An 11,411-nucleotide genomic window follows, 5' to 3' on the forward strand; every position below is an offset into this window, starting at 1 on the left:
TCCTTGCTCTTGTGCTTCAAATGATATCTCCCCAACACTCAACTCTCTCTCACAGGATTTGGATCTAGTGGAAAGAAGATTTGAGTGGAAAGCAACTTGGGGAAGGCTAGAGATCAAGATTCATATGGTAGGAATGGAATATCTTGGCCTCAACACATGAGTAGGTAGTTCTCTCTCAGAATTAGGATGCTGGAAGTGTAGGTTTGTTCTGATGGCTCTCTCCACGAATGAAGAGGAGGTGGAGGGGTATATATAGCCTCCACACAAAATCTAACCATTACACACAATTTACCAAACTCGGTGGGACCGAATCAACAAACTCGGTCGGACCGATTTAGCAAATCTAGTGACCGTTAGGATTTTCGGTGGGACCGATATGCAACTCGGTAGGAATGATATGGTTAGGGTTAGGGCATAACGTAATCTCGGTGAGACCAATTACACAAACTCGGTGGGACCGATTTTGGTAATTAGCTAACCAGAGAGTTGGTCAGGCAAACTCGGTGGGACCGATTACTCAAACTCGATGGGACCGATTTTGGTAATAAGTTGGCCAGAAAGTTTGCATTGTAATCTCGGTAGTACCGATTGCTCAAACTCGGTGAGACCGATTTTGGTAATGGACATACACAGAGATATTACAATCCCATCTCGGTGAGACCGAGATCCCTATCGGTGAGACCGATTTGCCTAGGGATTATGGCAGCGGCTATGACATCTGAACTCGGTGGCGCCGGATAGAAAGAATCGGTGGGGCCGAGTTTGACTTTAGGTTTAGGTCACATATGTGGAAGTGGGAAAGCAGTTGAGGGTTTTTGGAGCATATCACTAAGCACTGTGGAGCAAGAAACTCATTAAGCAACACCTCATCCCTCCTTGATAGTATTGGCTTTTCCTATAGACTCAATGTGATCTTGGATCACTAAAATGTAAAAGTGAAGAGTCTTGAGCTTGAAGCTTGAGCCAATCCTTTGTCCTTAGCATCCAGAAGGAGTTCCCACATCCTTTAGTCCATGCCACTCCATTGTTGAACTTATCTGAAACATACTAGATAAAAGTGTTAGTCCAACAAGAGATATGTTGACATTAATTACCAAAACCACCTAGGGAGCACTTGTGCTTTCAGATTGTCTATTGACTAGCCTGGCCTCGGTTTATATAACACACCAGAGGCCTAGGGTTTAGGAGAGTCCTTGTCTTGGGCGCCAAGTCTTGTGGAATCCTCCTTGTATGCGGCATGGGCTGCCCGAAGTGGCCCATGAGTGAACAGCCATGGGGGTCCTCGGCCCGATATAGCTGTTCGGGAGACGACGTGTCGAGTACCCCCTAGTCCAGGACACCGTCACATACCACTTAAATTTGTACTTTCTAGAACTTGCTTTTCTGTATTGAGTCAAGTGGATATGAGTTTCAGTTTCTAGAACTTCCTTACAGTTGAAATGATAAGTAATTTCAGTCTGCTGTCATCCCGCTGATGTCGTCGCCCCTTTCCCGTGCCTCCTTCCCCCTCCCCACCACCAGATGATGCCGGCGGGCTAAGCCCTCCTGGCAGACGGCGGTGACGAAGAGATCCCTCGCGTGCCCGCGAGGTCTTCTTGGTGGGGAGGCTCTTCCTCCCGATCTACGTGTCGCATCTCTCGTACATTGAGGATGATGTTGGAGATGGGGTCGAGGAGGCCGAAGCAGAAGCCGCCAGTGGCGAGGGAGCAGGCGAGGCCCGGGATAGTCGCGCAGGGTAGTCGGTCGAACGCCTCCTCGTAGAAGCGGCCTATGAGGTTGTGGACGGCCTGTTGCGAGTCTTCTTGGGGCGCAATGCCGACGTTGTTGCAGCTATTGTTTAGGCACGAGATCAGGCCCCTCCGAGAGCCGCCAAAAGTGGATTGTGACGCCATCAGTTAATCTCGATCGTCGACCAGGCACGAAGACACTATTTTGTGGCGGCGGAAGGCGTTGGTTTCGGAGGAGATCGATTTGTTACTGATCAATCCTCGAAATAGGCTTTCGCACCGCTGTATAGATATAGCAACCACCTGATACATCTATGAGTCCAATGGGCAAACAACACAAGCTCACCCAAAAAAATAAAAGAGAAAGAAAAAAAGAAACTAATGTCAACGGAGTCGGGTCGACTAAAACTTTGATGACCCGCAACCGCTACACCCTCTAGAGAATTTTCACCACGGTCCTAGCACTTGAGACCGCCGCATACCAAGCAACAACTTCAGGAAGGAACACGCCGATGACGACGCTGCTGCCCGGACTGGTCCTAGGGTTTCCGCCGGTACTCGGAGGGGTGTGGGGAAGGGGAGTAGCACACTTACCAATGTTGCTAGAAAGAAGTAGAAGGGGGATTTTTTTAGATCACAGAGTAGAATTTGTTTTTTAAGGCAAAACCGCAAAAGGGAGTAGAATTCGGTTTATTTTTTAGCAAAGTAGAATTCGAATAGGGTGAGAAAAAATAAGTTGGGGTCTCGTCCTTTAGGCCCGGCGTTTCTTGGGCCAGCCCTACTGGGCTCGTGGCGTGCTGAGCGTGAAGGAGTCTGAGAGAAAATTAGTTTTTTTTTTTTAGACAAATTAGTTGGGTCTCCTCCCTTCGGCCCGGCGTTTCTTGGACCAGCCTACTGGGCTCGTGGCGTGCTGAGCGTGAGGAGGAGCAGAAGAACACGTTCTTGGAACTCTATCCCCCGTAGGCGGCGGCGAGTGTCCTGGCAGACGGCAAGCCTGAATCCCCAAAACAAACCAGAGAGCGAGAGGATTTGGAAGAAATCCCTCATCTTTGAAGGAGATGGCGGGTGACTCCGAGGAGCAGAAGTCCGAGCTCTTCAACATGGTTAAGGAGATCATGTCCCTGCACAGGGAGCGCACGGACCTGCTCGCCGCCCTCACCCCCGGGGTCTCCGTCTGGAAGCGGCGAGGGCCAGGAGAAGAGGCCCTAGTCCGGAGGCTCGCCGGAAGGGACTACACGGCCCCCGTCCAGGGCCAGGTCAAGGAGATGGAGACGGAATCGGCCTCGACGGCGGAACAACTAGAGCTAGGGAGGTGCTTTGATTCTATCGTCCAGGACACGGGGGACCTGGGTCACCGGATGCTGTCCATGGCGTACGCTGTGGTCAAACCCGATAATGGTGCCGCCCTCTCCTCGTACATGGCCGACGAGCTGGTTAACTCGACGTCCGCATTAATGCACGCCTGCAAGGAGCTGTACCAAGACACCACCGACGATAATGAGCAGGCGGCAGCAGAGGAGGAGCAGAAGAACACATTATTCTTGGATCTCTGCGACAAGTTCCTGAGAGAACCCTTGAGCTACGAGAACGAGTTGGCGTTAGTGGTTACCAGGGAGGAGGTGGAGGAGTACGAGCAGGAGGTGGAGAAAAAGAAGAAAATGAAGGAGGAGCTGCGTCAGCAGAGCATGGCATATTGGAAGCAATGGGAGGAGAGACAGAAGCAGAGGGATAGGTACGAGAGGGAGAAGGAGATGGGAAACGTGGAGGAGTATGAGTTGAGGTGGGCGAAGGCAAAGGCGAAGGAGAAGGAGGAGAAGAAGAGGAGGGAGAAGGACCAGGAGGAGCAGAACAAGGAGGAGGCCACAATGGAGTATCTCAAGACGGGGATGGAGGCGACCGGGGAATTATTCGCGGATTATCGGTTCGGTTGGGAAACCCGATGCGGCAGCAAGGGTGTAAGGTGCGGCGGCTTCCGAGACACAAGTAAGCAAAACGTGCATCTTGACTCTCTGCTTGTCTAGAAATTCTAGCATATCACTTAAATTTGTATTTTCTAGAACTTGCTTTTCTGTCTTGAGAGTCAAGTGCATATGAGTTTCAGTTTTTACTGTCTAGTGTTGAGTAAATGTATGTTCCGTGGTATTATTCTCAACACATCACAAGTAACATGTTGTCAGGGATTGTATCTTTTTGCTTCATAGTTCAGGGTAGAGTTTATTTTCAGTGTATATGTTTACAAGCATGACTTGCCTTTTAGCTTTTTTTACAATCATCATTTCTATAATTTATTACTGTTTTTTCTACTTGTACTTCTGCTTTATAGGGTAGTGTAGTTTCTGCTGCTTTTTTCTTCTTGTATTTGTTTCATGATCATTTGTGAAGTTAAAAATTTCTTTGCTTCTACTTGTAAGCACTTCTATCATTCACTGTTATATTTAAACACTTCTTACAGTTACGATGTTCATGATTTATAGTGTGGACTATTCATATATTTGCTTGAATTATTAGCGCAATACTTCTCGTTGCTAGCTGAACTTAGAGTATTCATACGGAATGTACTTGTGGGACTCCATTAAGCTTGTGGAAAACTGGTACAAAATGTGTCAAAAGCAAATCCACTAGAATTATTTGCAGGGCTCATATATACATGTTATTGCTTGTAAAATTCGAATCAAATTGTAACTGATCACTAGCTTCCTTTCTCCTTGTATAAGTAAAGGGAATATATTTTGCTTAATTTGGTTGCTCACATTAGATTTCTGACAGTATGCACTTTGCTTTTTGCTGCAGCGACATTGAGCCCTATGCATTTTACGCATTACACACCCAATACCATCCGATCCTCATGTGGTGTCACTGGGAGCACCTTGCAGATCTACTCCATCAGAATTCTTGAACTAAAAAGAGGATTGAACTGGCCACTCAAACTGTACGGAGTGGTAGCTGCTCGAGACACGGTGGATCGCAACCGCAACATTGTCTTCTCTCGGTCAAGTCATTACTCTCAAGAACTCAATGAAGATGTATGCATTGTATTCAGTTTTCTCATCGTTTTCCATAGTTTCTTCTTCGTGCTTTCGTAGTCTATTGCAATTAAGTAAGCTTTTTTCTTGCCCAACCGTCGCAATTAACTGTTAATGATACGATGCTTGTAGGGCTCTTCTTTATGTCTGACTGGCCCGTCTCGTGCAATTGTAGCTCTGGGCCCTGTTGACTTTGAAATTGAACTGAAAATAGAAGAGGGAGAGGAGTCCCAAGAGAAAGAATTGATCACTCTGAGCAAGCGGTATGACGGTACAAGTACCTCCCTCATGTTCGAGAACAGTTTGTGTGTAGCGGAGTTAAAATTTAAGCAGATTACTGAAGCGGTCCAGGCCACCGTCATGGGTGTATGCCTTGTTGAAGGGGACTGGCCTTTTGAACATGGATGCCGAGTTGCTTGCTTCTTATCTGCTGCTGCAGATGAAGTTGTGGCTGATGCAGATGAATTTGTGTTGCTTGATTGTCGCGGTGATGATGAAGAAGTGCGTGTAGGGTCAGACGGTTACCTTCATCTGTCGAGGAATGTTGTGTCGGTGCAATCACAAGGAACATTGGTAGTTGTCATACGAACCTACTTGGAGTCCGGTCAGGCTGCTCAAGATTCGAAGGTCGAATTCCCTGCCAAGCTTTGCCAAACTAGTGAGAGTGAATGTTCAGTTGGCAACAGTAAGGTGAAGATCGTTGTTGCTTGGTCCCTCCTTGTCAAGGAGAAGCAGGACCTCCTGCTGGATTGCCCAGCGGTAGAGCCTTGAAGAATTTGTGTATCATGCATGTAAGGTGTTCGACTCTAGCTTATGCCATCCAACTATTTAACTCTGGGTTGTTTGTTAACATATTTGTGTACCAACTATTTAACTCTTAGTGGTTTGTTGAATTATCTGTGTACCCGACTATTTAACTCTTAGTGGTTTGTTAGAATGTTGAAGTCTTTGTATATCGATCTGTTCGCATTTCATGGCTCGACTCCGATGTTATTCTATCTGTTCTTCCTTTCTTTTCATCACTTTCACATTAGCTTCCAAGAGTGAAGTCTCTCTCTGTTATGGCGCTGCTAGAAGGAGGGCGCAAGAGGGCCGGCCAGGGGCCTTTCTGCCCACGGCCGGGCAAGAGGGAAGGGATTTCCTTCTTAATTCATGTAGGCGCTGCATGAGTTTTCTTTGTACTGGTAGGTTGATAAAGAGAACTGAAAGATTTGTCAGGCATAATGTCCTGTGTTTTTTTAGTTGGAACACATTTTACATACAGTTTGGAGTACTAGCTTGCTGGTCCTCATGTTTTCTGTAGCCATGCAGTTTATAATTGCACCCACTTGCAGCAACTAGCTGGAGTAGATTATGGCAAGTGAAAGCAACAAAATTTCTTGTAGGAAGAGTTCAATAGTAGGAAGAACTGTTTTAACTGAATTTGGACTTGGTGCACTAACTTGGCAATTTTGCTTGCTTCTTGTGTGCTTGCTTGCAGTGCACTGCTTGAGTAGTTGTCCCCTACAAGATCAGTAGCAGTAAGTACAGAAAATACTCCTTCCAAGACACAAATGCAGACATTATAAATACTCCAGTTTCCTTGCAGACATTATAAATACTCCTTCCAAGACACAAATGCAGAAAATACTCCTTCCAAGACACAAATGCAGACATTATAAATACTCCAGTCCCCTACAAGATCAGTAGCTGATTTGCTTTCTCTTCTCTGTAGCAAGTGCAGTAGTGTCCTCTCTTCCTCTCTTCTTTTTCAGTAAAGTGTAGGAGTATTTTCTTCTCTACTTTAACTGAAACATTCTTCTGTTAATTAATATAAATTGAAACATTTTCCTTTAATTAACTTAAACCTTTTCAGTTAATTAAAACTAACCGAAACCTTTTGTGTTAATTAAAATTAACTGAAACACTTTTATTAATTAAAATAAACTGAAATATTTTCCTTTAATTAACGTAAACCTTTTCAGTTAACAAATGAATAGGCCTATCATTTAGTCATTCAGGAGTACTCCAGTAGTATTGTTCATTCAGGAGTACTCCTCCAGTAGTAGGAGTAGCTTGAAGGAGTACAGTGCAGCTTCTCTTCTCTGTCTCTTCTCTTTCTCTTCTCTTCTCTTTCTCTTCTCTTAATGAAACTACTCCTGCTGCTGCTTGCTTCTGTGCTTAAAGGAGTAGCTTGCTGCTGTTGTAGCATAATTTTAATTAATTGGAACTTTTTCTTTAATTTTATTTAACTGAAACCTTTCCTTTAACTGATACTTTTCCATTTCTTTCTTGTTTCTCTCTTCTCTCTTCTTGCTCTCTTCTTCTTTCTTCTTTCTCTCTTCTTCCTCTCTTAATCTCTCTTCTCTTCTCTGATCACTCCTTTTAGATACTCCTCATGCTCTCTTTTCTCTCTCTTCTTTTCCTTTTCCTTTTCCTTTTCTTAACTGAAACTTTAACTGAATTTAAGTAAAAATTCAGTAAATGAAAGTACTCCTCATGCTCTTTTCTCTTCTTTCTGTCTTCTTCTCTCTTCTCTTCTCTAAGTACTCCTTTCAGATAAAAGTAATGAAACTTATCCTTTAACTTCTCTTCTCTGAGGCTTTTGTCGAGCCCTCAACTGTTGTTGTGTTCTGCTTGTAAGATTTGGTATAAGCGTTCCTACTCCTCGAGGGAGCCGCGTCGTGTATATTTATATGGGGCAAACAATGCCTTGTCGTGGCGTACAAGAGAGACCAGAGAGAACTCCAATATGGTTCGGTATAAGAGATAGAGAAGGATACGGGAGAGAGAGATAGAGATAGGTTGAGATTACATGAAGTAAACTACTCAAACTCTAACACCCTCCCTTAATCTAAATTATCCTATATTGAGATTTCTCTTGAACTCTTCAAAAGACTTGGCCGGCAAAGCTTTGGTGAATCCATCAGCTACTTGATCCTTAGATGGAATGAAGCGTATATCCAACTTCTTCTCTGCAACCCTTCCACGCACGAAATGAAAATCAATCTCAATGTGTTTGGTTCTACCATGAAACACTGGATTAGCAGAAAGGTAGGTTGCTCCCAAGTTATCACACCATAGGCAAGATATATGAAGTTGCTTGATTCCTAGCTCATGAAGCAAAGATTCCACCCAAATTATTTCAGCAGTGGCATTTGCTAGTGATTTGTATTCAGCCTCTGTACTTGACCTTGACACAGTGGCTTGTTTACTGGCACTCCAAGAAATAAGGTTTGAACCAAAAAATACCGCAAATCCTCCAGTTGACTTTCTGTCATCAACACATCCTGCCCAATCAGCATCAGAAAAAGCACTGGCAAGTGTGGAACTAGAACGTCTGAACTGAAGTCCCAAACTCACAGTTTGTTTAATGTATCATACAATCCTTTTGACAGACGTCCAATGAGTGGAGGTAGGAGCATGTAAATATTGACAAACCTTGTTTACATCAAATGATATGTCTGGCCGTGTCAAAGTTAAGTATTGTAAGGCTCCAACAACACTTCTATATTTTGTGCTCTCCTCTTCATTAAGAGGTTCTCCTTGATATGCTGAAAGTTGTTCTGAAGAAGACAATGGTGTAGGTGAGGGTTTGCAATCCTTCATTCCCATACGAGTTAGAAGTTCAGTGGCATATTTTTCTTGATTCAATACTATGCCATCTTGAGTCTTCTTAACTTCAATGCCTAAGAAGAAATGTAAATCACCAAGATCTTTCAAAGCAAATTCTGAACTCAAATCACGCAAAAGAGCATTAGTGACATCTTGTGAAGAGCTTGCAACTATAATATCACCCACATATATGAGCACAAAAATCATTGTGTTTGCCTTATTATAAATGAAGAGAGATGTATCTGCCTTGGATGGAATAAACCCAAGATGCTTCAACTGTGAACTTAGCCTTGAGAACCAAGCTCTAGGTGACTATTTCAGACCATAAAGAGCTTTGTCAAGCTTGCAAACATAATGAGGTGTTTGTTTGTTTTCATATCCTGGTGGTTGCCTCATATAGACCTCCTCTTCCAGAACACCATGCAGAAACGCGTTCTGAACATCTAGCTGTCGAAGACTCCATCCCCTGGAAACAGCAATGGCTAGCACAAGTCTTATAGTAGCAGCTTTTACAACTGGACTAAAGGTATCCTCATAATCAATACCATACCGTTGCTTAAATCCTTTTGCAACTAGACGTGCTTTATACCTATCAATGGAGCCATCTGCTTTTCTTTTAATTCTGTAGACCCACTTGCAGTCAATAATATTTTTACCTCTCTAACTTGGCACCAAGTGCCATGTTTTATTCTTCATGAGTGCATCATACTCTTCATCCATAGCCTTTCTCCATTTAGGATCTCCAAGTGCATCACTCAACCTTGCTGGTTCACCTGAAACACATAACATACCATACCATCTCTTCTTATTTTGGGATTTCTAATACCTTTTTGTAGCCGGGTCATGACCCTTGAAGTAGTAGCAGGCTGTTCTTGCTGTTGCACAGGAGATTGCATAGACTGGCTGGTGGCAGAAGATCCTGGCAACCCATCCATGTGTGCAGACTGGGCTGGTGTACCGGATCCAGTAGACCCCGGTGTGGCTTGACCCGAACTAGCGATGGCCGAGTTCACAGAGTAACCCGGAGCAGAGAATCCCGAGCCTGGCGCTCCTGTCCCCTGCATGTGCGCGCCGGATGAGGGAGATCCCGCTCCCTCTCCTGTCCCTTGCATGCGCACTGACGTGGCAGAAGCGGAGCGGGCCGGGGACGGCTGATCCCCCTGTCGGTTGACAGGCGCGTGATCCCGTGCGGATCTCCACCCGTGATCCAAGGCGGATCGGCGCGCAGGCGTGGCAGGCGCCGCCGTATCCTCCTCGTGCTCCGCGCCTGCTGCTTCTTCCTCATACACATCAAATATAGCATCAATTTGTACCGGATTTTGATCATCTTGACCGTTTTGAACGTCATTTTCTTCATGCACCTGCACAGGCGTACTAGGAGTAGAACTAGAAGAAATATTAGCACATTGGTTAGCACAATTTTTATCACCCCCTTGATCAAATTCCGTAAGTAGAAGAATTTCTTTTCGAAGAAGGGCACCGGCATTTGGATGAAGTGACTTGAAAGGAAAAATAGATTCATCGAAGACAACATCCCTAGATATATAGACTCTGCCAGTAGAGACATCAAGACATTTGACCCCTTTGTGTATAGGACTATAACCCAAGATAACACATTGTTTGGAACGAAACGCAAGTTTCCGTGTGTTGTATGGTCGAAGATTCGACCAACATGCACAACCAAATATGCGTAGGCATGTATAATCAGGAGTAATACCAAAAAGACGAGTGATAGGATTTTCAAATTTGATGACTTTACTGGGGCGAATATTGATAAGATATGTTGCGGCGAGAAAGGCCTCATCCCAGAATTTGAGAGGCATAGATGCATGAGCTAGCAATGCTAGTCCTACTTCAACAATGTGGCGATGCTTTCGTTCAGCAGAACCGTTCTGTTGGTCAGCATGAGGACAAGATACATGGTGAGAAATTCCAATCTTTTGAAAATTAAGTTTCCCATACTCACCTCCCCAGTCCGTTTGCATGGCAAGAATTTTAGAGTTTAGTTGACGTTCAACAAGACTTTGAAAGTTGCTAAAAACTTGAAAAACATCGGATCGCTTCTTTAGCAAATAAATCCAAGTAAACTTGCTATAGTCATCAATAAAGCTTACATAATAAGAAAATATCCCGACTGAAGTGGGGGCTGGTCCCCAAACATCTGAAAAGATAAGTTGTAACGAAGCAGTAGATACACTAGTAGAGATGGGATATGGTAATTGATGACTTTTTGCTTGTTGACACTTGACACGCATCACAAACTGACTCGATACTAGACACAAAAGGAAGTTTATTTTTGCTAATGACATGCTGAACTATAACTGAAGATGGATGACCCAAGCGTCGATGCCACTTTTCTGAAGATGGTTTGGTGACACTCCAAGCTTGTTTATTTGACTCTGACGTAGGAGAAGACGATGTGATTGGATAGAGACCTCCCTCGCATCTTCCTCTAAGGATGACTCTCCTCATTGCCAAATCCTTAATCACAAAAGAGTAAGGGTAAAATATGATGGGGACATTATTGTCAAGTGTAAAACGATGAACAGAGACACGATTTTTTGATGCATGAGGTGTTGGAGAACGCAGCATAAATTCAAAATTTTCCTACGTGTCACCAAGATCTATCTATGGAGAAACCAACAACGAGGGGAAGGAGAGTGCATCTACATACCCTTGTAGATCGCTAAGCGGAAGCGTTCAAGAGAACGGGGTTGAAGGAGTCGTACTCGTCGTGGTCCAAATCACCGGAGATCCTAGTGCCGAACGGATGGCACCTCCGCGTTCAACACACGTACAGCCCAGTGACGTCTCCCATGCCTTGATCCAGCAAGGAGAGAGGGAGAGGTTGAGGAAGACTCCATCCAGCACCAGCACAATGGCGTGGTGGTGATGGAGGAGCGTGGTGATCCAGCAGGGCTTCGCCAAGCACCGCGGGAGAGGAGAAGGGAGAGAGGTAGGGCTGCGCCAAGAGGGAGAGAAACTCATGTGTTGGGCAGCCCCTACACCTCAACTATATATAGGGGGACGGGAAGGGGCTGCGCCCCCTCTAGGGTTCCCTCCCCAG

At 44.8% G+C, this 11,411-nt stretch overlaps 1 protein-coding gene across 1 annotated transcript; it reads left to right on the forward strand.

Moving 5' to 3' along the window:
- The first annotated feature begins 2,711 nt into the window (after positions 1–2,711).
- LOC123039566 (uncharacterized) lies at positions 2,712–5,521 on the forward strand. Its single transcript, XM_044462678.1, has 3 exons — positions 2,712–3,710; positions 4,518–4,750; positions 4,883–5,521. Exons 1-3 carry the CDS (start codon positions 2,786–2,788, stop codon positions 5,519–5,521), a joined length of 1,797 nt encoding a protein of 598 aa, XP_044318613.1. The 5' UTR covers positions 2,712–2,785.
- The last annotated feature ends 5,890 nt before the right edge of the window (positions 5,522–11,411 follow it).

Source organism: Triticum aestivum, chromosome 2B, assembly GCF_018294505.1.
Source record: "Triticum aestivum cultivar Chinese Spring chromosome 2B, IWGSC CS RefSeq v2.1, whole genome shotgun sequence".
Lineage (NCBI taxonomy): Eukaryota > Viridiplantae > Streptophyta > Magnoliopsida > Poales > Poaceae > Triticum > Triticum aestivum.